Source organism: Anolis sagrei, chromosome 3 (genome assembly GCF_037176765.1).
Source record: "Anolis sagrei isolate rAnoSag1 chromosome 3, rAnoSag1.mat, whole genome shotgun sequence".
In the NCBI taxonomy this organism is placed as follows: Eukaryota; Metazoa; Chordata; class Lepidosauria; order Squamata; family Dactyloidae; genus Anolis; species Anolis sagrei.
In genome coordinates, this window is record NC_090023.1 from 248,816,150 (window position 1) to 248,844,007 (window position 27,858).

General features: G+C 38.6%; 1 protein-coding gene across 1 annotated transcript in view; it reads right to left on the reverse strand.

The window, feature by feature from the left end:
- Positions 1–10,860: 10,860 nt before the first annotated feature.
- SI (sucrase-isomaltase) overlaps positions 10,861–27,858 on the reverse strand; it is a 182,956-nt gene continuing 165,958 nt past the window's right edge. The window contains exons 60-71 of the mRNA XM_060767585.2: positions 24,080–24,218; positions 23,799–23,932; positions 23,379–23,413; positions 23,151–23,267; positions 21,982–22,130; positions 21,149–21,233; positions 20,974–21,030; positions 20,027–20,151; positions 19,282–19,370; positions 16,389–16,438; positions 15,595–15,762; positions 10,861–11,417 (exon numbers count right to left, since the gene is read on the reverse strand). Of these exons, the coding sequence (XP_060623568.2) occupies positions 11,340–11,417; positions 15,595–15,762; positions 16,389–16,438; positions 19,282–19,370; positions 20,027–20,151; positions 20,974–21,030; positions 21,149–21,233; positions 21,982–22,130; positions 23,151–23,267; positions 23,379–23,413; positions 23,799–23,932; positions 24,080–24,218 (1,226 nt within the window). The 3' untranslated portion in view covers positions 10,861–11,339. The remainder of the gene's footprint in view (positions 11,418–15,594; positions 15,763–16,388; positions 16,439–19,281; positions 19,371–20,026; positions 20,152–20,973; positions 21,031–21,148; positions 21,234–21,981; positions 22,131–23,150; positions 23,268–23,378; positions 23,414–23,798; positions 23,933–24,079; positions 24,219–27,858) is intronic.

A 27,858-nucleotide genomic window follows, 5' to 3' on the forward strand; every position in this document is an offset into this window, starting at 1 on the left:
AAAGAAAATGGATCTAAAGGGCCATTTTCTGACCTATTTATTGAAAGAATTTGCAGTAAGCTGTAGAGGGAAAAATCTGTAAAAATGCAACATATAACTCATGGCTTAATGGCCACCTAGTGAGCCTAGTCCCTGGGCCAGGTGTCACTTCCTCTGACCACCTCCAAGGACAAGCGTGCACCAAGGATCCCGAGGGCCAAGCAAAATTCTTTGTCTGCACCTCTCGGCCGATCATAGTTGGAAGGCCATCATGAGGGCGCTCCCTCCCAAACCTCAGAGTTTTTAAAGAGTGAGAACCCTCAATCCAGCCCCAAGGGTAGCTCCCATTTTATGAAAACTTATGGGGACTTTTGTGGGAGTCCACCCTTCACCCCCTAAGGCGGGGGTGCCACGGTGCCTACCATAACCATTTAACCCTTAACATGCCATGGAAACTTATTAATATTCAAGGAAACCTTTTTAAATGACACCACCCAAAAGCCAATTACCACACCCATCGGAAACAGTATGGGGTAGGCGAAAAATGCAAACTTGGGGGAAAAAAATTCCTACCCGGCCCTTGTGCGAGCAGTCTATACTCAGCTGTCCATAGGGAGGGAGGGTAGGTCATGCCATCAAAAGGAAACTGAAAGAGAGGAACAGAGCAGCCTCACCCAACTTGCTGCCCCACCCCCTCACATGCATGGGCCAGTAAACTAGCTAGCCCAAACCAAGTCTGCCTCCTTCATGGGGTAATTCAAAATGCACTCCCACATCTTAAGCTTTACTTGGCTGTGGGTGGGGCAACTGTTTGATCCAGGCAAACCAGGCAAACATCATCTTTGTAAATTGAGTGGTGCACAACCCTAATAGCCACAGTATCATAGTAGCATATCCAATCCAGGATCCCAGCCCACATTTATTTATCTTGTGTTTCCCAAAGGATTCAACTTTTCTGAATATGTTTTGTTCTCCATATGTGTTATCATTCTTATTGCCCTCCTTCTGAACTGAACTATATCTTTCTTAAAATATAGCACCCAGATTGAGGCTTAATCAGCACAGAATGTAACAGAACTATTACTTCACTTGTCTTGGAAAGTGTGCTTCTTTTCGTGCTAGTTAAAATAGCATTTGCCTTCTTTGACTTAACAGCACACTGCTGACTCATAATCAACTTATGATCAACAATAACAGTAAGGTCCTTTCTGCATGCAGTACTACAAATCCTTATCTTTTTACCTGGGCATTTAGTTCCCCTGGTCTACATGTAGAAATTTGCATTTGCTTCTGTTGAATTTCAATTTATTAATTTCTGGCCAATTCTCTAGTTTATCTAGATACTTTTGCGTAACACATTGACATTCAACAACAATCTCAATATATGAGCAAGCAGACGTGAAGGTACATTATATTATCCTCCACCAAATGAAGACACAGTGGCACTCCCTGTTTTCAATTATGTGTAGAGAAACTGTCTTGATTGACAGTTGATGGTTACAAGAATGAGAGGAAAGTAGGTCTCACAGTCGTCATTTGTTGCCAAAGGATCTGGGGGAATGTGTAAGTGTCTTGTTATTTATTTCTTTTTCTTTAAAGAACTATTCCTTCTCATAAGAACTATTTCTACTAAACAAGTGAAAGGGTATTGAAAAGAAACAGCATCATACTGAAAAGGGAAAGTATATCTACTCTCTCCAGAGATTACTCCAGATAATTTTGATGAATGGTCCTCTCATCCACTGCTTTCAGAGTGTTTAGAAGTGATTTCTTTCTAAAATGCGATTGTGCCACTAGAGGTAATATGAGCACATTTTGTCTAGCTTCATGGTTGCTCAGTCTGGGAAAGCTACAGAGGAAAAGAAATGGACACAGCTGTAGTTAAAGTTAAAACCTTTGCCATGGTGATGAAATGCATTTTTAAAGAAGGGAGAACATCTATTCTCTTTTCCATGAAGAATCAAAGAAGCTTTAAACTAGTAGAAGCAGCAGAAGGTTGGGAAAGAAGGAGTAGATTTAAAGCCTGGAAACCGCTTCAAGATTCCCAAAGCAGTATGGCTATAAGCAGCACTGGTTAGAGGATTCTGGAATTGCAGTCCAACAATTCAACTTTAGCTTAACTTCCAAGACAGGATCTGGCACTTTTAAAGTATTTAGGTTTTATGGGATATATATGTTTAATAAGAAGATTGTAGGGGGTCAGTGAGGGGAGAGCATATCACAATGGCTTCATTGGGCCTATACGGGGAGGGATGTTCTTTCAAGTATCAACTTAGAGCTTTAAATGTCACCACAAGCCCCTTGGATTCAGACTGGAAATGCATTGGCAGCCATTACAATTTTTTGAAGTCTGCCGTGATATGGTGTCTATATGTTTTTCCTGTCAGCAGTCAAGCAGCTGCTTTTTGTGCTACTTACAGCTGCTGAGTCTTCTTCAAAGACTGCTCATATGCAACTCATTATAGCAGAGGTTACCAGTGCATTAACTACTATGGCTAGACTATCTCCATCCAGGAAGGGCCATAACTGGCATAAACTCGCACCAAGCACTCTGAGCCAGAGTCCACTTGAGAGATAGGGATAAATCTAAGTGTACTCCCAACCTATGCACCTGCTGCTTTAGGTTGGAAGACAGACTGTTTACTCAATTCCCAGATCCAAGAACTACTAATCCATAGAGCAGTGATTCTCAACCTGGGGTCCCCAGATGTTTTTGGCCTTCAACTCCCAGAAATCCTAACAGCTGGTAAACTGGCTGGGATTTCTGGGAGTTGTAGGCCAAAAACATCTGGGGACCCCAGGTTGAGAACCACTGCCATAGAGCCTCCACCTTATCAGGATTCAGCTTCAATTTATTCTGCCCATTTCAAGGAGAAATAGACTCAAAACCATGTTATGGCCTCACACAATAGTTTTATATAGATATTGAACAGCATGGAAAACAAGATGGAGTATTTGTCACTCTAGAGCTTAATAGCCATAGGGCTGAACAAGAACCACAATCACCTCACTGGAAATAGCCACCTAGATAGGAATAAAATTGCTCCAGAACAGTGCCTTACTGATCCAAAAAGGTACCACAATCTATGGTTTCAAAAGCTACTCTCAAACCAGGAAGAACAAAAAAGTAGCAGTTCTCCCATCTTTTCTCAAAATAGACTGTTAATCAGAGCAACAAAGTCAGTCTAAAACCAGACTGAAATGAATCCAGATAATCTGTTTCCTTCAAGAGCTCGTGCCTTTCCATCTCTTAATTCCATAGTGAAACTAAAGTCTCATGAGAATCACCCCCCCCCCCCCGCCCCGGCTGTCAGGAATCCTGATGGCTGACATGAGTGATCTCCACTGCAGAAGTCTTTCATAGCCTACCTTACTAGATGCCTCCTGTACTTCAAAGTCTCATGGCTATTATTCTCTACGTCCAGTTGCTGATAATCTTCTTTGCATATAATCTCCTATGTATATGACAAGCCATATGAAAGATGTTGAGAACTCAGGGCCCACCCAGACAGGGCCCAAAATGTGGGCCCTGTCGGATTTTTTCCTGAGGCGCCCAAATGATGCCTCAGGTGAAAGAGGAAGAATTTGCAACAAAGCAGGAAAACTCTGCTTTGTCGTGAATTATTTTGATACTTCATTAGACCCGGGTCTTCATGTGGGACAGACTATCGAGTAGTCTTGGGCTACCCAGTAATCTATCTCCAAATCCTAATTCACTTCTTCAGGCCCCATGGGCCTGGAAAAGCTAAAAGGGATACTCAGCCCCTCCCCAAATCCCCAACTAAAACCTATAAAATAAAAGAAAAACTTACCAGACCACCATTATACCTCTCTGCATGCTTCCTGGTGCATACCAATATTGTGCTAGAAGGCTGGGGAGGGATTACTCTTGCTCCCCCCCCCTTCCTGACACAACATTGGTATACACCAAGGAAGCCTGCAGTGAGGCATAATGGCATCCCAGTAAGTTTTTGTGGGGCATTTGGGTTGTCCCAATTCCAGCGAGGTAGTTACTATGCTGTAATGGGGACAAGTGACAGGAAAGCATGGGTGCAAAGCAGGGTACTTTAACCCATTTATGTATGCAATAAATTTCTGTCTTGAAGTGCCCTCAGTCTTTGGGCTACAGGTGTTTGAATTCCACAGCTACTATGACCATGCAGAAAAATCAATTTCAATAGACTCTATTGAGGCTGAGGTCAAAGCATTGGGAACTGAAGAACACTTAAACCACCAATGTTGCCAAATGTTGTTACCTCTGTAAGAGTATGTGTCATTGAGTTTTTAAAAAGATACTTCAAGTGCCAGTTGAAGATACTATGAGTCACTGCAGTGTCATACATAGACTGTTGGATAAGAGAGGGTTCAAAGCTCTACTGGTTCTCTAGGACCAATCCAACTTAGAATCATAGAATCAAAGAGTTGGAAGAGACCTCATGGGCCATCCAGTCCAACCCCCTGCCAAGAAGCAGGAATATTGCATTCAAATCACCCCTGACAAATGGCCATCCAGCCTCTGCTTAAAAGCTTCCAAAGAAGGAGCCTCCACCACACTCCGGGGCAGAGAGTTCCACTGCTGAACGGCTCTCACAGTCAGGAAGTTCTTCCTAATGTTCAGATGGAATCTCCTCTCTTGTAGTTTGAAGCCATTGTTCCGCGTCCTAGTCTCCAAGGAAGCAGAAAACAAGCTTGCTCCCTCCTCCCTGTGGCTTCCCTCACATATTTATACATGGCTATCATATCTCCTCTCAGCCTTCTCTTCTTCAGGCTAAACATGCCCAGTTCCCTAAGCCGCTCCTCATAGGGCTTGTTCTCCAGACCCTTGATCATTTTAGTCGCCCTCCTCTGGACACATTCCAGCTTGTCAATATCTCTCTTGAATTGTGGTGCCCAGAATTGGACACAGTATTCCAGATGTGGTCTAACCAAAGCAGAATAGAGGGGTAGCATTACTTCCTTAGATCTAGACACTATGCTCCTATTGATGCCAGCCAAAATCCCATTGGCTTTTTTTGCCGCCACATCACACTGTTGGCTCATGTTTAACTTGTTGTCCACGAGGACTCCAAGATCTTTTTCACACGTACTGCTCTCGAGCCAGGCGTCCCCCATTCTGTATCATTTCATTTCATTTTTTCAACTTGTCTAGTTAATTTTACAGATCTGTTGTGTAAAAACAAAATGTGATGACTCAATGTGCACCACCAATGTACACCATCCATGGAAGTTAAATGTCATCAATAGATCTAGACAGATAGTTGGATGTCTTTTGGGGGCATTATTTACATGTGTAGGGTGAATGTATAGGAAGACTCACACAAGTCCTTGCCTCAGTCAAGTTTCCATTGATCATTGCAGGCAAAGTGTTACTTTTTGAAAAGTGTCTTCTAGTAAGCTTTCTAAAAAATGAGGATATCTCCCTCAAGATATCAGATTCTCTCTACACATTGAAACATGTAAAGAAGGGGATGGGGCTAGCATGTTCCACCTCAGTTTATTCAGAGATGAATGAAGGAGGAGGAAATGAAAAAGAAAAGGGACAATCAGTCAGTTGCTATTCCTGTATCCACAGGGAACGAAAAAAAAAATACCAGAAGGTAAATAAGCAACAGAGTCTTTTGATCATCAAAGTCTTCAGGTTGACTGTGCTACAGTTTTGAAAGACAGATCTCCCAGCATGCCAGTTTCTGCAGTACCCTTGTGAAAGTCAATGTGATCTGTTAGAACCATCTGCGAGGCTGTAATAAGAGTTCATCCATGCAGGCAACGTCCACTGTGTTACAATTACCCGCTGAGTTGTCTGTGGCAAGCTACAGCTGCAGCACAGCACTTGCCAGGTTTTGCGGTCACGTGCCTCAAACAAAAGCTGCCCGTACGGAAGGATGCTGTAGATTTGCTTATCAACATGCTCATCCTGTCGTGTTTCTAAGCAAGAAGAAATAGCATCTAATGTCCTCTTTTCATTGTGGGAGTTGGGGAAGCATTTTGCATTCTAGGGTCTTTTGGGGTAGCTGAGGATGGAGCAGAGACCTTCCACCACAGTTTGCTCCTGAGATTCCCAAGGAATTTGTAGGAAACAAGGAGGATTTGGAACATAAGAGTAGAAAGAGAAATTGCAGCTGATTGAACATTTAAAAGGCACTTGCTCCTTTACAAATATAGTGCTATGATTCTCTGTGCCTGCCATGGTCCTATCCTGTGGAATCCTGGGATTTGCAGTTTAAGGAAGGTCATTCAAAACTCAAAGCTATATGTCTTACCAAAATACAAGCTCCAGGTTCCCATAGGACAGAACTATGACAGTTGAGCTAGAATCATAGTTGTGTAGTTCATGTAATAGTGATAAGTGGATCAGAGACATTTATGTGGAGTTTTGCCATAAATGCTGTGCTCATTTATAGTGTAGAATCAATGCAGTTTGGTACCACCTTAACCGCAATGGCTCAGTACTCCAGTTCTGTCAGATGGGCCTCTGACAGAAGTCCAATGACATTGTGGGATGGGCAGCATCCTTGGATGCTTTCCAAGGCCCATCTGATGAGGTGGTTAGTTTCCTCAACTTTTGATGTGGAAAATATTACAGTTTCTAAGCCCCTTGCCAGTGCACCTTCGGAACCACTAGCTGCAAAGCAGTTGTTGAGGAGGACTGCAAGCTCTGCCTCTGAGGGTGTGTGTGTTGCGGGGGGGGGGGGGTGTTCTTAAAGGGAGAGGATCTAATTGAAGTTCCAACCAACAGAAAACTATACAAAAAGGAGCTAAACCTATTCTAAATAAAGGGACAATTGAGGCACAAGAAAGAAACAGTAAGTCTCTGTGAGAGCATGACAACTACAGAATACAAAGAGTGTCTTACATTCAATTGGGAACAGCCAGCTCGTAATTCTTATTGTACTCCTCGCCATAATAGATGCTATATGAACCATTGGACTGACTCACCATTCAACAACTGATTCAATAGGTCTACTTTATTTGGCACTTAACCAGGTAATTTAAAAGACTATTTAAAACAGCTGGGAGAAGAACTACATAGGATATGAAAGAGTAAAGTACTGTTTTTCATGCCCTCTGACATGAATTGATTTTACAAGAGATTCAGGAATCTGGGGCTATTTAGTTGTGTGCATTTGTGAGCCATTCACAAAAGTTCACTTTTTTTCATGAACACAATATTTCTCCAACATGCCCTTAAACTTTGCAAATTTTTCTCATGAGGTACATGTCTTCTCACAAGGGGTTTAGGGAAAAGTAAATACATTACTTTGCCATCTGAAATCAAAAGCCATTGGGGGGGGGGGGGGGTTAAAGTTAATATCAGCAGTTTAAATAAAGCCCTGATGGTTTGTGGTTTTGGCTGATGAATCTACAACCCCAAGAAAAAAGGAATAAATGAAGCCAAATTCTTTTAGATTTAAAGCAGACTTGATTCTTCAAAATTGACATGAAGGAACAAATTAAGACTTTAGTCAGTATTTCTAAATTCTTTTCATATAACACAATGTCTCATGACAAGTGTTCTTTGTCTTTTTCAGTGCTGCAGTCAACTTTATCTTGGATATTACTAAGACTCTTGGAGAAATCTCATGATTAATCTCTTTCAATACAGTTGTCTGGCTAACCTTCTCACTTGCCCATATTTTGTAAGCTACATTGTCTTTTGAAATAATCTCTTCAACTCTGAATCTGACAGTGCAATTGTTTGGGCATTAATAATAATCTCTTTGAGAAATGCCTTTAATGATAACATAATATCTTCATAATGGCCCATTGCTCTTTGAAATTTGTATCTCAAGTGAAATCTTGCAGAATATATCCCGTACAGCCTTTCTGTCAGAACTAATTGCTCTCTGCTTAGAATTCCAGTGGTGTCTTAAGTTTTTTTTCTCCATGGCTTATAATATGCTGCACTTTGGTGAGGCATATCTTTAACATGCTACGTTTATTGGGGTTGGAATCAACAAATGTAGAACATCAATTTACCTTGTTATCCATCCAAGGCATGGATCTAGCATCTATCATCATCTACCCATTTCTATCTTATTAACATGAACTTTCACAGTGATGTTTGTATATTGCAAAACCTCCGGAGGCAAAATCTAGTTTACCTACAGTAGTAGATTTCCATCAGAAAATCTCTTGACCCCCCAGTGGCACATTGGGTTAAACCCTTGTGTTGGCAAAATTGCTGACTGACAGGGTCAGCAGTTTGAATCTGAGGAGAGCAGGTTGAACTTTTTCTGTCAGCTCCAGCTCCCCATGAGGGGACATGAGAGAAGCCTCCCACAAGGATGGTAAAACATCAAAACATCTGGGCATCCCCTGGGCAATGTACTTGAAGACAGCCAATTCTCTCACACCAGAAGTGACTTGCAGTTTCTCAAGTCATTACTGATACCAAAAAAAAGAAAGAAAGAAAGAAAGAAAGAAAGAAAGAAAGAAAGAAAGAAAGAAAATAGGGAAATCTGATTTGGACTCAGAAAGCATTAATGCCAATTGTCTAAAAAAAACAATGCCAAGCTCCATGATGCAGTTTTTCCTCCTAAATCTACTTACCCACACTGTAGACTTCACATCTGTGGCCCTCCTACAGCTGCCCATTCTAAATGAGATGAGGGAGGTGAAAAGGTTGAGGGACCTAAATGTTAGGGAGAACTTCCTTATGGTAAGAGTTGTTCTGCAGTGGGATGTGCTGACTTAGAGTGCGGTGGAGTCTCCTTCTCTGGAGGTTTTAAAGCAGAATTTATATGGCCATCTTCTGGAGATGCTTTGATTTTGTATTCCTGCATGGCAGGGGGTAGGACTGGATAGCCATTGTTGTCTCTTCTAATTTAATGATTCTATTATTGTTTCTGAAATGGCCTCTCCAGATAGATTCACCTGGTATCTACATTATGTTCTCCATCTATACCACATTATGTTCTGCACACTGCTTGGTTATTGGGTCATTTATATGTAGTCCCTAATGAATAAGTGGATAGTTTCCTTGCAGTAAGCCAACATATTAACCTGAATGTACATAGAGTTCTCGAACAAGATATTAATCACAATTTTATTTTTTAATTGAGAACATGTTCTTTATTCCTCGTAAGTCTCCTTGAATAATTATGACTGTAATTGTTTAAGAAACATATATTTCCCTCCTAACCCCACAATTTATTTTGAAAGATGAAGCTGTCGCTTATTTTAAACAATATAGCAAATACATACCTTCAAAGTAATGTATAAATAATGTTTAATTAGAAAAGGGAGATACAGAACATGATTACAACTGTACTTACTTAACAATCTTCCAACTCCTTTTTTTCTCAATAAGACATATTTATATATTACTTTTAATGCATATGCTTGCCATATCCTTTGAGATCAGATTATTCAAGATGTTGTATTTATATTCTGCAGCTGGTTGGTCTATGGAATATGGCGTGGGACTTCAAGGGCTTATAGTGTGATCACCCCCTCCACTTATAGGAAAAGGGTGTTGGGGATGAACGTGGTGGGACTGACAGATCAGTGAGCATGATATTTATCTGTAACACAGATCAAAATCCAAGATGAGAAAGTGGAAATATGAACCTCAATCTCATTCTGTGAGTATTGGTTTATTTTAGGAGTGGAACTTTTGATTACTATATATACTAGGCTTGTGCATTTCAGCTGATCCTTAATCTGTTTTTGCTGGCCAGATACCAATAGACTCCCATATCCATTTCAACATGCCTCTTGAAAATGGGTGAGTAGCCTGATAGCCATTTTTGCTTGCAGCTAATAAATGCAGCTAGATCCGGCCCACTGGCGACAATGGGGAACTTACAAGGCTCCTCTTTCTGTTCCTGGGACCCTTTCCTTTTTTCCCTTCAAGCAACAGGGTTGAGAAAGCACCCTATCTGGCCCAATATGGGGGGGGGGGCTTCCCACAGGCTCCCTTTCCATATCATTTATTAAGATACCACTCTTTCTGCAATCCTTTCCCTTCTACTTGTAGAGGAGACTGGGTTTAATGCTTCTTAAAGCTGTTTCTACTTTAGAGGAGAAACGCTGCAGGCAGCTGCACTCTGTCTTTCCCTACAGCACATCATGCAGCTTTCCAACACTCATCCTGCACATCCCCAACTCCCAGTCCGTTCCAGTAAATAAAAAGAATCAAGAAAATAAAGGAAAATGAAGGAAAATAAAAAAGATTAATCTGTGATGCCAAATTAGGGAGGAGGAGCTGAGATCGGCTGCCATGTGGTCCCATTACGGCCTGGAATCCCTGACAGCTGGGTCTTTGCCATTATGGGCACATGAACAAACTGAAAAAGCTGAATTGGCTGAAGGAAAGTGCTAAAAATGGATCCATGATCAAGCCTACTATATACATGAAAATTCACACATAGCATCAGAGTTAGTTACTACATCAGAAACAGAGAGTCCAAGGAAGTTATTTCAGCTTATGGCAACATTTCAAAGGGTGAATGTACAAGTAAATATTTCTCAGAATTCTTGGGGGCTTCACATTTGAGACCAAGTAAGAATCTCACTTCGCTTTCTTGCCATGGTTTGATATGATGGTATCACTGCCCATGGAAGAAAGAAAAGCATCCCTGTGCCTTTCTTTTCCTTTGTTATCAGGGGATTAGGATTACTTCACCTACTTAATGAAATGGGAGAAATGATGGGAAGAGTTGAGAATACTGGTGGGAAATATGACGAATAAATGCTGAGGATCTTGTTTGGTAAGGAAAGGATTCATCCATCACTCAGTTAAAGTTCTTAGCTGTAGAAGAACTGAAATGAGCATGATGAATGCATGAAACTCATTTCAGAACTGAGAAGCACAAGTCTGATATCACACGGAGATACATACACTGAGACATCTATGTAATGTAAACATTATGACACTGTTAATTACATTTTATTGCTAAACTGGAATAAATTACAAAAACTACACAGAGCTTTAGAAACATCATCATAAGGAAAAATTACATAGTCCATCATGCTAGTTATTTAGCCTCTGCAAAATAGAACAAAAAAAATTGATTCATATCATACAGTTTTGCTGCGATAATTCATCTTCAAAAAAACTTCTACTGCCTATTTTACAGAACTATTACCTTTTGTATTTCAATAAATTAAACATCCTCTTTTCATTTTTGTCTAATTTAATGGCTATAGCAACAATCCAGAATTGTCACAATTGTATATGTTCTCCTTTTTTTATATAAAAATAAAAATTAAAGTGTTTTATTACAAATATTACATTCAGGGCACAGTCATTTCTTCATTTATGTGTTTCAAACATACCACCCTGTCCCATACAGTGTAATTGCAAATAATTGTTTCACTATGGAGATGTCCTTGTCCTGTTATTTTTTCACAGACAGCTAAGTGGTCGTCACCCATTTCACTTCATTTAATTTGTAGATAAGCCAATTTTTGCCAGTGAGGTCAACTTCAAGTATCTGAACAAGAAGAATTAAAAGAGAATTAATTAATCGTACCTTTGAAAAAAAATCATAAAATGACACATACATGTTTGATGTTACATAAGGACTCATTAGGTGGTGAGGGGGTATGCCATGGGTATGCCAAGAACAAGATCTAAAAGACTCACAAATCTGTATGTCTGCAGACATTATGTCTTAACTCTAACCATTGTTTTCTTAGAGAAACATGACTGATTTTTTTTTATTTAATGGACAGGGTCTTCATATTTGGGATGGAAAGAAAAGTGTATGTGTGTGTGTGGGGGGGGGGAGGCTGAATTTCTGCATTACAGTCTAGAACACACACATTTACAAATCTTCAGCTGCACTGCATAAGTCAGGCAAAGCCCTGCTAGTGAATTGCCAAGATAGTACTACAATGTGCATCATACTGATTTCTGATGTGCATTGGGTACTTCTCTGATGCACGTTGACTATTATCATTCACATTCGGCACTTCATATGCAAGCTAAGCTGTTCAATTGAAGATTTAAAGAGTAAGATTTGCAGAATTTCTTTCCTCTGCTGAACTCTCAATTTCTCATTATGTATGTAAGATTTAAAAGACAGCCATATTAGCCTGAAATATCAGTGTAAAGGGATCTTGTTGTGCCTTTGAAACTAACTAAAATGCATTGTTGTTATTATTTTTATTGCTATTATTATTACTACAAGATTTATTTTTACCCTACTTTTTCCCAGGGATGGGACACAGCATGGCCAACAATTTAAAAAGTGAAGCGTTAAAAACATATAAATATTAAAATCAAATTAAACAAATTCAGTTATTTAAAAATCAAATTAAATACAATTATAAGATGAATAAATAAGCTGTTAAAACAATTTAGCACCTCATAACCCATTTCTGTATTAAAAGCCTGTCTGAATGACACTATCCACTAATTAGTTTGTGATTACATACACATGCCCCAGTAACCATTCTAGCCTCCTTGAGAAGGGAATTCCAGAGTCCAGGGACAACCACCAAGAAAAGCTCTTTCACGTCCACACCAACTATGCTTTAAATAGTGGTGGGACTAAGAGAAGGCCTTCTCCTGATGATATCAGAGCCTGGGGTGGCTCATGCAGAGAGATACAACATGTCAAGTAGCATGGACCTAGCCATAATGCAGGAATCCCCAGCATGATATTTTGTGTTTGATTGTGCAGGAAGAAATTGAGCCACTGTAGAACAGTGCCTCCAAGTCCCTTTCCAGCAAGCCAGCACAGAAGGATAACATGGTCAATTGTATCAAAAGTTGCTGAGAGGTCCAGCAGAACTTCTCAGTCTAGGTCATTTAAATGTGTCTCTGTCCTATTATCAGGCCTGAAACCAAACTGAAATCAATCTATATAATCCATTTCATTAAGAAAGTCCTAGAGTTGGGAAGTTATCACACATTCCAGTTTTTGGCCTGTGCAAAAAATATATATAGAAAAAATAGACACTGGGTGGTATTTATCAATTACAGGAGCATTCAGAAAAGGCAATCATAGATTTTTGTAGCATAAACTTTTTATACTTAGTCTACTTGCAAAGGTATCACATTTACTATTCTTCAGTTGCCACCTCACCAATTTCATTACATACTCTGTTGTGTGATCCAGTACTACTTCTCAGATTTCAAAGCAATATGTGTCTGCAGCAAATATTTTTGCAGGTAGCATCCCCAAAGAAGTCATTATTTATTTAAATCATTTTATTCAGCTGTTCTGCTGGAAAGGCTCTAAAACAGCTTGCAAATATTATTACAATAATAAGCCTTGCTTTTGTTACAGGTTTTTACTATAAAGATTCATAACAAAAAGAACAGAAGAAAATGTGCAAGCTCAGGCACTAGTACTTAATTATAAGCTTGCTGCTGGAAGAAGTTTATAGTTCAAAAACAAAGATTTCAGAGGCCCTCCAAAGCATAAAGTTATATTTTTACTTCCTCGGCCTCATAACAATTTGCTTCTGATGAGAAATAGGGACCAAGCCCAGGTGGTAGAAGCTTTATTTCCCATCATAAATCGACCTCTTTTAAAGGAATTAAATGTTATTGTCTCAGCCCTCAGCACTTTCCATGCATGAGGTTTCAAGTTATACATTTTAACCATATACATTATAAAATACACATTTTATTTAGCAGACACATTATATAAGTTTTGCAAATCTGTGCAATCTGAAGACAAGACTGAGTTTTTGCATCGAGATTGGTCAATTCAATGGGATGCTTTTCCATCCATTTTTGTTGTGGTTGTTATTCTTATGTATTCAAGTCATTTTTGAGTTATGCCAACACATCACAGGGTTCTGTGGGTCCAAAAGACTCTACCATGAATATCTGATGGTGTTCATAGCACAGCAAGGATTTGTACCCTAGTCTCAAAAAGCTGTAAGCCAACATTCAAACTACTATGAATGCTGGTTCTCTTTTCTAGCTCTACTGTTGAGTTGCTTGTATAGACTGGCATGAATTTTTGTTATCATTTGCAGCCACATTAGGAACACCTTCTGCTTGGCTCAAGATTCACATTTTTTTCAACCTGTGGTAATTTTCAGTGTAAAATAATAGTTTTGTTACTGTGCTGTTATAGTCTAGGAACTTAACAGGAAAGCACTGGATTGCATTTGAAAAGAACATGCAAAGCAATGTAAACCATTCTGTTTGATTTGCGATTTGAACAATTCTATAGTGTATTATAAGGTAAAATTATGCAAGACTGAAGGCAGAAATGGGACAAGGATAACAAAGAAAGGATAGTCATCCAAAAGTTCAAAGGTAGGCAGATGATCAAAGGTTAAACATGAGAAAAGAAATGATTCTATTCAAGTTGAAGATAGGACATTGTAACCCAAATAAATGTTTAGCTTCAATTAAAACTCTTGGAAACAGACTTTTGTATGCCAGGAAAAGTTCTCAAAGTCAGAACTTAGATTTCTTTCCTCCCCACTTTCCAGCTTCAAATGCAAGATGTCGAAAGAAGAAGATTTAGCTATCACTATAGTCAGGGATATCTCAATTTCATTTAAAAATGTCGCTTGTTATAAAAAGGAGAGGGCAGGGAAGATAAGATACCTTTTAAATTACCACATGGAGATGTGGAATGAAAATAGTTTAGCTTTCTAAAGCTGGTGAGGAAAAGATGGAGAAAGCAAAAACTTAAAAGGTTTTCCTTCATACCGATAGCAGCAGAAGGTCAGGAGAAGGAAGAAAAAGACTGGCAGCGAAAATGAGAAAAAGAAGAGCAAGGAGAGAGATTAGCCCAATATGAGATACATTTTATTAGAAGGGGGAAATCCAAGCTACTGGCTCACAAAATTACTAACATTTTTTGTTTTGTTGATTAGCAATTGGTTCATTAATATTTGAATAAAAGCAATGCGAGAAGGCAAAAACAAGAGCACTTCCATTACTACTTTCAGGAGAAGTGATAACTAACCTTCTTTTTTAGAATTCTGTGCTGGCCATCATTACCCATGGCTAACCAACTTTACTACAGAACTTTATAGAGATCACCTCACTTTCTTATCTCCAGTTGTGGAATATATTTTTCTTTACCGGAGGTAGCAGCAATGGAGACTGAACAGAAGGAAAATGATGCCCCTTCCACACATCTGAATAAAATCCCACATTATCTGCTTTGAACTGGAATATATGGCAGTGTGGACTCAGATAACCCAGTTCAAAACAGATATTGTCAGATTTTCTGCCCTGATATTCTGGGTTATATGGCTGTGTGGAAGGGCCCTGAGTCTCTCACACCAGAAATCCATTTGCACCACACAATTATTGTGCTAAAATCCACTTTAACTATCATGGGTGCATCCAAAGAGCACATGAGCAATATGTTGTGCATATCTGGTAATTCTTATTTAAGTTCTATGTGGCTTGCACAGAATGAAGACACCGATTGTTTGCTATTTATGAGGATGTTTCCAGGGTCTGTCACTGTTGCCATTACTCCAGAGAGGGTGGCTTAGGGGAATATTTAGACCATTTCTAGTAAAGTGCAAATGGCAGAGTTCAATAAAACAATAAAATCATGAGTGAGATGCCAGTTATTGTGTCAGAGTTGAGGTCATCAGGCTAATTATAACTTATCTGTTGAATGTGTTTTTTCTACTTTATGCCAACAATGTCACCAATAATTCGAATATTTGACATACCTGATTTGTTGGATCATACTGATGACCAGCATTTTCCGTCTTCCCATCATAAGTAATATTAACATTAGTAACTGGTGCTGTGATTCCCCAGACATGCAGGGAACCAATTGTCAAATTAACTGTGTCAGTTAAATAGTTGTTGTGGACCACAGAGACAGTCAGAGTATTCTGAAAAGACCATAATGGATTTATACGAAAAATTTAGGTATAGACTTAATATACTTCAAGCAAATTACATCAGTTCTAACTGACTTTAAAACCAGCCATAAGGACACAACACAAAATTTACACTTTTTTGTTCAATTTACAGTCACTGCATATCAAGTGACGATGTCTGAGCATGAAGCCTAGTTAAGCAGTTTAGCCTGGTATTTTCATGTGAACTCAAAATAATGGCTGATATCCAAAAGTTACTTCCAACAAAATGAGTTACTTCCTTTGTACAACTCCCATGACATACTACTGATTTTGAAATTTTCTTCAGTTATTCAAAACAATTTTGCTATACCAAAGGGAGTTCCACTGCAACAGAAACACACATCCAGTTCAGGTATGATTGCTGGCCAATTTTCCGTCATGAAATGGGGCAGCATTGCCAGGAAAATTATTGGGCCTTGGACCCCCTGTGGGGACCCAGGTTTGATCTACCACACTTATAGTACAGAGACATGATGTGGAAAATAGTTTTACAATGGGGCATGGCATTCAAAACATTTAAGAGTGTTTAGGAAATGTGTTATAGAAAATGCTTATTTTCCCTTAAATCATTTGAAGGGAAGTGTTAAGGCACATACCTCAGATACTTGAAATCTTGAGAAGTAGTAGTTGCCATTTTCATATGTATCTGCAAAAGAAGAACAGATTTTTTTTTTACTATTGCCTTTTGGATACTTGGCTAAACTTTTAGCATGGGTGAGAAGAAGCACAAGTGAATCTAGGATTTCCAAGCAAAGCTAGGGAACAGCCACAGATTTTGCAAAATCCTCCACTTAAGCAGAGAGGCTGTACTTTTGATCCTGAAATTACTGTTAGATCGTATCTTTGGCTCAAGAGATGAACATCCAAATCAGGATTAAGCCTGGAGTCTATGGTGTTCAAACCCCAGGATAGTACCAGTATCATATGTGATGAATAAGCCCAATCTATTGAAACTAAGAAGAGATTATGTCCATACAGTTCAAAAAGGTTTTAGATTAAGCTCCCTGTTCCCCTCCTTAAAATTGCCCACAAATACCTGCCAACATGAAGTGGTCTGATTAGGCATACCTTGCATAAAAAATGTAGGGATTTTTATATAAGTTGGTATATATTTTTTACTAGTTGGCCGTACTAAATGACATATGGACATATGTGGAAGGGGGCTCTCCTTCCGAAGCCCTCACTCCCTCATTGGGCAGTGGAAAGCTGTCCATTGGGCACCATTCTCAAAGGATAGATTGTCTTGATTCCTCCTCCTCCTCCTTCTAGATTGATGAATTACCTTTATGCATAAATCTCTGCTGCTAGGATTTATGACAACACACATGCATGGTCCTCATCTAATGTCAGTTTGGGGAATTTTGGAATTGAAATAGTTAATACAATATGTATTTTTCCTATATGTCTTTGACACCTCCTTTTTAATATTTAGGAAATCTTTATATGCTTATGTTTATCCTAATTCTGTCTTGTTCTGTATAAGATATTTCCATGACCAGCTTTTTGTGATCCAAAAGGATTTAAGACTGAGAGTGGCAATACTGATCTGGGTCTTCCCAAGCCTGAGTCTGTCATATAATCATAGAATCATGGTTGGAAAAGACCTTGTGGGCCATCCAGTCAAACCCCCTGCCAAGAAGCAGGAAAATTGCATTCATAGAACCCCCTAAAGATGGCCATACAGCCTCTGTTTAAAAGCCTCCAAAGAAGGAGCCTCCACCATAAACAATTTTCACCTCAAACAATTGGATTATGTTGGTTTACAATTATACGAGAGAACTTCACATTTATGACAATTGCATGAGTATTAAAGCATGATCATTCAAATAAACGTTTCTTAATGTTTTTCTAAATTTTCAAACACATCAGTACACAGAGGAAAAAATGAAAGGGAGTGGGAGTGTCTCACTTCAAAGAACAGCACATTTTCGTTGGCATATGTATTCACTGAGTTCAGTTCAGTTTTTCATATGCATAAGAAAAGGTAAAAGCTAGTGGCAATTAATTGTTATTTTTAAGATGCCATCAAATTTGTTTTTTAACTTTCGACAAAACATTAAACAAATTATATTAAATATATTTTATACCACAGAGATATTTATATATAAAAATACAGCCTGCATATGTTTGTGCTCGCAAAACTCGAAAAGCAGTTGGCCCATTGACTTGAAATTTTGACACAACATAAACATTGCATACCAATACGCGCATGTTTTTATAGTAAAATGAAAATTTAAAAATGTTGCATTTGAATATGCACATGTTTTCACAATAAAACAAGCAGTCCTGGAAAAGACAAAGTGCCCACACTTTGTGTATATGTGTGTTGGGGGTATGAGCTTTTTTAGGGTAAAACATTAATGGCCAGTAAATAAGTCATTGAGAGGCATCCCAACCTTCTACTGTAGAATGGAGTAAGGATTTTTCAAAAACTATTTATTTATCATGTCATCAGCAACCAGACATTTGTATTACATTTTAAACAAAAACAAACAAACAGACAAAACACAGAATTTGCAAGCTTGGTAGTTGATTAAATGTCCTTTGACCAGTGTCTGGCCTCTTGGAGTGCCTCTGGTGTTCCCCCAAGAAGGTCCTCCATTGTGCATGTGGCAGGGCTCAGGTTGCATTGCAGCAGGTGGTCTGTAGTTTCCTCTTCTCCACACTCGCATGTTGTGGATTCCACTTTGTAGCCCCATTTCATAAGATTGGCTCTGCATCTCGTGGTGCCAGAGCGCAGTCTGTTCAGTGCCTTCCAAGTCGCCCAGTTTTCTGTGTGCCCAGTTGGAGTCTCTCATTTGGCATCAGCCATTGATTGAGGTTCTGAGTTTGAGCCTGCCACTTTTGGACTCTCGCTTGCTGAGGTGTTCCAGCGAGTGTCTCTGTAGATCTTAGAAAACTATTTCTTGATTTAAGTCGTTGAAGTGCTGGCTGATACCCAAACAAGGGATGGGCTGGAGATGTCACTGCCTTGGTCATTTCACTATTGGCTGCTACTTCCTGGCAGATGTCAGGTGGTGTGATACCGGCTAGACAGTGTAATTTCTCCAGTGGTGTAGGGCGCAGACACCCCGTGATAAGGCAGCATATCTCATTAAGAGCCACATCCACTGTTTTAGTGTGGTGATATGTGTTCCACACCAGGCATGCATACTCAGCAGCAGAGTAGCATAGCACAAGGGCAATTGTCTTCACTGTGTCTGGTTGTGATCCCCACGTTGTGCCAGTCAGCTTTCAAAAACTGAGGAACTATGAAATGATTGTGTCATAGGAATGGTATATGACCTTTTGGGGAAGCATAAAGGCCTAGACTGGAATCTCAGAAGAGATGGCTTCAATGTCAATGCTCATTTTTTTCATAGGAAAATGTCTTTTAACTGTCTGAGAATGAAATGAGTTACACAACCCTGAAATTTACCGAGGGAGAATGAGAAAGAAATTTATTAAGTGGGAACCAGTGCTTGGCTCTTTGACTAGCAAAATACTCACCAATACCAACTCCATCGTCCCAGTAAAGTTGTCCTTGGGCAATCCCATTGTCATCCAAAGCAATGGTAAGGCCCATGGGATTTTGTCGGCTGGAAGAAAAATATATATAAAACTTTACCAAAAGGAAAATATCACGGTATCAAAGACCTTTCCTCCAAGGCACAAGAAACATGATTTTAATCTCAGCATTGTAGCCTACCAATGTTAACAGTAGTTCAACACAGATGTAGAGATAATGCATGTAAAGGCAATTCATACATGGACCTGAGGGACCACATTCAGGTCTTTGAAACTTCTGACTTAAACCTTGAAACTTCTAGAGAAGTAAAAACGTCTTATCCCCAATGTTTGTTTAAAATGTTCATTTTCATTCTTAAAGAAAAAAACATACACCAGATTACTATTAGCAACACAGCAATACACCTAAATAGGTGAAAAAAACCACCTGCTCTGACATGGATTTTGTGGAGATGTAAAGTTGTCATGTGGATATAGATGTCTACATCCCCAAGGACTGCCCAGAACAGAAGTTCAGTGAACTCTTGAAGTCAGTCCACCTCTAAAACCTGGACTACGAAATCAGCCAAAAAATAAGCAGCATGAGAATATTATGTATAAATGTCAATCCTGGGTGAATGGAGCAAAACCAGCTTTGCTCTTTCTACTAGGCATGCTGAAACACATGATACTTAAGATTAGACAAATCTACATGACACTCAAATCCACTTGATGTGAATTTCCTTACCTAGCACTGGTAGTAATATTAGGCACCTGCCAGGGAATTACATAGCCACCACGGATATGAAGATTGATATGCTCTAAAGGTGCTTCCAATGTCTTGAATTGTTTTCGCACTTTAATATCTGTCCCCTATAAGAAATTCAACATGGTAATCAAAGATCTACAGGAGAAGCTGAAAATGTCACATCTAAATTATAGTGTTCCTCCCATGCATTTACATCATAATTTCAAATGCTGTCTTTCTGTTATTTCCTAATCCACATGTTTTATCAAAGTGTCACCTAATTTGGTAAACTATCTAGTAGGACTAAAATGGTTTTGAACCTGATCCATCCACTACTACATGTACCACATGGATAAAAACACATACTTTGAATTTCTGTGTTTTCACTGATGTGTTCTGACACAATGTATTCACAAAGATCTTGCCATTGCCTTTTTTTTTCAGGCTGAGACTGTGTGCCAGTGGTTTCCTGTGACTAAGTGGAGGTTTGGAATTAAATGACATTATCAGATATCTGGCGGTAGCTGGTGGCAGTGCTGCTCTTAAGGGCAAGGCATGGAGGCCCTTGCCTCACCTCGCATCACATGGTATTCTATATTGTCCTTTTCAGTATGGGAAATGGAAGGACAGAAGAATTCTCTCTCCCTTCTGCTCTCTCACTAAAACTCGCAGATCATGAATAAAGTCACTAGATTTCATACAATTGCCATTATGATTGTTAGACAGATGATAAAAAAGCAGTAGATGATGACAATAAACAGATTTCTAAGAAATATTGTGGTAGCCAAGTGAGCCTGTTGGGGGTCATGCACAAGTCTTGGTTTAGGTAGAGTGTTGTGACTTTCATCATCATATTCTAGTTTATGAACCTTTTGTTAAAAAACCAATCTCACTTAAATTTGTGTCTGACTTTCAAAGCAGTGGGGAAACAATTTGAGATTGCTTACCGTATGATAATCATACCATCGTGCATCTGGTATGTAAGCATTAACTGTCACAGCACCCTAAGATTTAATAAGATTAACATACAATGAAGAAAAATAGAAATACTGTGAGTGCATTTCATTTACTGTATGTATTGATCCAGTTATATATAAGTACTGGAATTATAACATTGCTTACTTGATCAAGTACAGGACTAATCATCAGTGCTGGTCCCCATAAAAATTGCTTGTAGATGTCCCAGGTTGTCTTGTCATTAGCAAACCTGAGACCATTGCAAACAAGAATTAATGAAGGATTACTTAGTAATTCTGATTCACAACTTAAGTGTACTATGAAGCAACTCCTAACTGTAACACACTTTTTCTACATTCACATATCTGCATGCACATATTTCAAATGATTTCTCAATATTATGACATATCCAGTAGAAGATTTGTGTGTGTGTGTGTGTATAAATGCCAACACCATTATTTTGTCTGAGGCCTGATGTGCTTACTGAATTGATGTTAAATACGTTTCGGTATATGAGTATTTGCTTTCAAGTCACTTGTCGGTTTACTACAATTCCATTAATTTCATGGAGTTATCTTAGGCAAGGAATTCTCTGAAAAGATTTTGCCAGTTTTTTTCCCTTTGAAATATAGCCAATAACATGTGGTCTTTGTTGGCAGTCTCCCATCTAAGTACTTAATCAGGTCTGATGCTGCCTAGAATCCAAACTAAGATTGGAGTTCTAAAGCAAGAAGCCCCTGAATAGGTTTTCAGAAAGGAACAACAACCAATATTGCACTGATGCTTCAGGGGAAGTTTGGGGGGAGAAAAATTGTGGAAGAAGTAAGATTTAGAATCTTGCAGCAATGACTCCAAAGAATGAATTGTGCTAAAACTAATCTGAGCTATTTTCTGACTTAGTTTGAAAAATACCTCACCCTGCCTCACTCTACTCCAAATCATGCAATGACAAATTTATTCAGCTGTATTCCCACAGCATGAGACCATCTAATACTTACTCATGCAGCAAAGGACGTGAAACTGTGCTGCCATCAACATGGGCATTATGCATTAATGTATAGAGATAGGGTAGCAATCTGTATCGTATGTTAAGCACGTTCCGTGAGATATCTTCAAATGTTGAGTTAAAGGAGACAGGATCTTGCCTCTGCAAAAGAAACACACAGTTCATTCAAGATTTACAGAATGTTTTTCCCGGACTCCCCTACTGCAAAAGTAAATGTCGGGGAACATCAATGAGATGAGTTATAGTAGATTTGCAGACTTACACACACACACACATATAGAGAGAGAAAATACACAATAGGCTAATATACTCAACCAAATAGAAAAGGTGAGGGGTTAACAGGTAATGTTTTGTAGACTTAGCATGATGATAGTCACAACCAGAAAAAGTATAACCATCTGTACAGTTATCTGGGATTTCTGAAAATCATCTTATCAATACCAATTGCCTTTGGAGCAGGATACGAGGTAAATGGAGTATTAAGTAGAGTATCCTTTAGGGATAAATTAATACTGATATTACTTCTATCTTCCAGCCACTGAAGCAGAGATACTACATCAAACCTTTTCCAAGTAAGCGTTTAAAGGTCTTTTCAGATATGCCCATCACTGACAGGTCCATTGTTCCTCCATTTCACTTCCACGCTCTCATCCACTGAACCATTACTTTGAATGATGTGTCTGTGACACACTAAAGAGATGTCTGCTTATATATACACACAGCATTCCATGCTGTATTATAATCTAAACAATATCTAGCTTTATGGTAGGTATATTTGACTAGCAATCTTTGCCAACAGTTGTGAATTAAAGGAAAATGAACACCCAGAGGGATAATTTGTATCTAAAAGTTAATCCTTTCACTGTTCATTTCTCAAATAATTAAAAAAAAGTTGGAGAATGCCATTGAGCCAATATTGCATGAATGCAAGCCATGAACGTCCACAAATCTTTAAAATGATTAATGAGTACAGTCTTTACCACTCATAGATCAACTGGTAATAGGGAAAATTATTTCCTCATCAGTAAAATTAGATATAAAGATCAGAATAAAGGTATTATTCAAATTAACGACTTCTCATTCATTCTTGGAAGATTACCCAAGAACAATGCAGTCACTATATGACTGCATACAACACAGTGCCGAAAAGAGTTGACGCACCCGAGTTAACAATACATTATGATTTCTGGAGAAAGTGTAAAAGGCTCCAAGCTCCATCCATCGGGCACACATTTCGTAGGTTGTATCATTGAAGAATCCACAGATGTCAGCACCAGACTAAAGGCATCAAAACAAGAGAAATATTAAAATATCCCATGACAGAGTATATTTCTAGAATGTGTTTCAAAGAATTTTCAAAAAATGTTTGATTCAAACAGCATAACTTACATAAGAGATTCCAAAAAGGCTGAATTCCAAGATACCTATCAAAATGAGAGAGAATACAATTTTCTGGGAATAATGAAAATGTTTCATAAGAAAACTGCAGAAAAAATATTTTGTGTAACTATTTTGAACCTATTTTATGTACTTTCCTTCCCCGCCCTCACAAACATATATACTGCAATACGCAAAATGAGTTTTATCTAGAGATAATATTACAGACTGGGTGCTGATTTGGAATATCATTTGCATATACAGCAGAAGGTTTTGTGTATTGTGGCATGTATGTGTGTTACTAAGAATGTATACATTGGCCGGTTCCAGGCATGAGGTCACTTTAATTATAAATAACATATTCCTTCACTAAATATGTTGATAATAAATATTTTGAAATACATTTCCTGGCAAATAAGATATCTTTCATACCAATCACAGATTTATCAAGCTGATCCCATCTTGCATAGTTGTCACCGAGCCAATGTCCTGCCCATCGACCACTGGATGGATATGTTGAGCGAGTGATAATGATTCCACGTTCCCTTGTGGCATTGCGCATGCCACTGTGGGGAAGATAAAAAGATAGAGATTTGTCATGTTAATATTTTTTAAAAAAATAAACAACAACAACAAGTTATATACTCTAAATAGAGAATACGTTACTTAAAAATTCAACTGCAATTGAAATTTAAACCATGCAAACAACTTACTAGTAAGTGGACTTTGCTTGTGACCATCCATATAGGTTATGTACATCGTAATGTCTCACAGGTGTCCCATCAGGAAGTTGCTGTTCACTCTCCATGCACATCGTAACAAGACTCAGTCCTCTCTCTCTTAAGACCAATGCTAACACAGATAGAGTAAGAAGATACCATTAAGAGGAAATGTATAGCACTGTATGAATCCAAAAACTAAATCACTTCATCAGGATACGATTCAAAAAATACTTCTTCACAGGAACTGAGGATTTTACTATGTTTCAGTGACCAATTTAGCATGTGTATATATATATATAGAGAGAGAGAGAGAGAGAGAGAGAGAAAGTTTGTGCAGGTCTAGGATTGTCACCTGCTTCCAAAGCACTGTTTTATTGTTATGTACTCTGGCTCATTCAACAATGTCTTAAAGTGCCTCTTTCATGTAACTGCTTGGCAGTCTCTCATAATAATTTTGAGAATTTTTGGGCATCTATCTTTACAGAACTGTAAACAATAATCCATATTTCCAGAACAACCGGGGGTGGGAGGGGATGATTCAGCAAAGCACATCAGCTCCATCTAAATTGTCATATAATACAATTTGAAATTGCACAATATGGTCATTGTAGACCAGTGGTAGCATACCTATGGCATGCATGCCAGAAGAAAAACTCAGCATCCTCTCTCCTGGCACTTGAGCTGTTGCCCACCTCCTGCTCACCATCCCTCTCTCCCGTTTGCCTGCCCATTCACCCGTGCCTCCACTTGCTCACTTGCCTGCCCTATTTATTTATTTATTTATTTATTTATTATTTCCAATATTTCTATCCTGCCCTTCTCAACCCCCGAGGGGGGACTTAGGGTGGCTCACCAATCTCCCCCCCATTGACACCCCCTGTGTACCCCTCTCCTCAATTTGGGCACTAAATCTCTAAAAGGTTTGCTATCTCTTGTGTAGTTTCATATAATGTCACTCAGTGCAGGCAAACCACATTATATGAGTTTACACTGACCATTTAAAGCAATTTCAGAATCTCTTGGTTCATCCCATTTGACTCTATAGTAAACTTTCAAAGGAATTGACCACAGAATTGTGCTGGAGGATCTAGTTTCCTCCATATAACATATTAAGCAAATCTGTGAATAACCAAATCCTCAAAACTGAAATTTGCAAATGCAGAGTACTGTAGATTGTTTGCTAGCAGTTTGATGGTTAAATTATTTCTAGATTGATGAGGAGTAATCATTGCCCCACAAACATAAAGTGAAGACCAAATACATAACTTCTTCAGAACTACATATTTATTTAAGAACTACATTCTTTCATAATATATACATCAGTGTATTTCACAACATGGGAATTTGGTTAAATGTAAGTGATAAGGAGAAAGTCAACTCATTTGAAACGTGATACTGGAAAATATATTATAGACTTCTGAAAAGATAAAGAGTGCATGAAGTGTTAACTCCTACTAGAAGTCAAGAGGACTAAGCCGAGATTGTTAAATTTAGAAGACATCATGAAATGATACAACTCACTAGAAAAGACAATAATGCTTTGTAAGGTAGAAAGAAATAAGAAAAAAGGAAGACCTAAAATTGGTATACGAAATTGAAAAGTTACATAGGAAGAGGATAGAACTGGAAACAGAACAGATGGCTAAAAAATTTAAGTATGCGAAACAATCACATTTTTACAATGCGAACAAAATCGGAACCTGGCTGGCAAGGAAAATTGGAAAAGCGAAACAAAAGCAATACATCATGAAGATTATTGCAGATAAAAGAGAATACACGAAGGATAGTGATATAATAAATCAATTCAATGGTTACTATGGAGGGCTATACTCAAAAGGAGAATTCCGGATAGATGAAATTGCCGGTTACTTGGGAAAACAAAAGCTGGAGAAGATCTCGGAAGAACATAGAGGAAATTTAAACAAAGAAATAACGAACCAAGAAATCCAAAACGCAATTAGGAAGTTAGACCCCTCAAAAATACCGGGACCAGATGGATTTACGGCTGCTTATTACAAGACATATGAAAAAGAATTGGCTCCTAAATTAAAGGAACTAATGAATCAGGCATTGGAAAATCAAAAAATTCCAAACACATGGAAACAAGCAAAAATAACAATGATTCACAAAGAAGGGACAGATGAAACAGATGTAAAGAACTACTGCCCCATATCGTTGCTCAATGTAGATTATAAAATATTTGCAAGTATAATCGCTGAAAGATTGAAACAATTCCTTAAAGAATGGATTCAAGAAGAGCAAGCCGGCTTCCTCCGTCAGTGTCAAATTAAAGATAATATAAGAACAGTGGTGAACGTCATAGAATACTACAAAAAAAATACAGATAAAGAGTGTGCATTACTCGCACTAGATGCCGAAAAGGCCTTTGACCGAATAATTTGGGAGTTCTTCCTAACACTAGTGAAAGAATTAAACATGGGTTACCATTTCATCAACTCAATACAAGATATATATATAGTACTCAGGAAGCCAAAATATGCGTGAATGGTCACACAACAGAAAATATAAAAATACAAAAAGGTACCCGACAAGGGTGCCCTTTGTCCCCATTACTCTTTGTTATGTCACTGGAGATACTTCTAAATAACATCAGAAAAGATAAAAGGCTGAAAGGAGTGAAAATACGAAATTACTCATATAAGGTGGGAGCATTTGCAGACGACATAATTTGTATGATAGAGGACCCAATAGAAAACTTCGAAAAGTGGATGACCAAAATAGAAGAATTCGGTACACTGGCAGGATTTACTATAAACAAAAACAAAACAAAATGGTTAACAAAAAATATAACAAAAGAACGTCAACAAATACTAGAAGGAAGAAGTGGGATACAAGTGGCAGACAAAATAAAATATTTAGGCATAAACTTGACTGCAAAGAACTCACATTTAATGAAGAATAACTACGATACAAAGTGGAAAGAGATCAGTAATGTGATGGCCAAATGGAAACACCTAAACCTCTCTATGTTAGGGAGAATTTCAGCCATCAAAATGACGGTATTACCAAAACTCCTCTTACTTTTTCAAGTTATCCCAATAATCAGGAACGCACAAGTGATTAAAAACTGGAATAAAGAAATTTTGAAATTTGTGTGGAGAGGAAAGAAACTGAGAATAAAATTTACAAGCCTGATAGACGACAAGGACAGAGGCGGACTAGGGCTCCCTGACTTACAAACATACCACGATGCATGCGGGTTGACATGGGTAAAAGAATGGGCCAATATGGTGGATTTGCAACAAAGTCAAAAATTTCTGGACTGAGATACATAAAATAACGACTAAAACATTAAAACTAAGACTAGAAATGAAAGCGGAACACTATCTGCTAGGAATCACAGATCCTGAGGTGGACAAGAACAAAGACAAGTTCTTATTGCCCCTTAACCCCTGAAATAACGAGACAGACAACAAAGGTATGGATTCAAATTGGGCAACTTTTATTGAATGTTACCTATTTAACTTTTCCTGAACTAAACTAAGTGTCAAGGAACTTGGTGGCAAGCTGAGGCAGCGTCCCCAGCTACTGAGTGTGTGATGTCTGTGTGCCCTGGATCCCCAACCGGGCAACCTGAAGGTAAAAGTCTGGAGAAGCCTGTCCAGTTATTGATCTCAGCTTCTCTCTTAACTGGGCCAATGGATGTCCCCTCACCCATTTGTTGACTTCTAGGTGAGTGTTTGTTGTACAGTGCCCCCCACCCTTGATGGGTGCCATGTGTATACCTCCATGTCAGTGTTTTCCTGAAC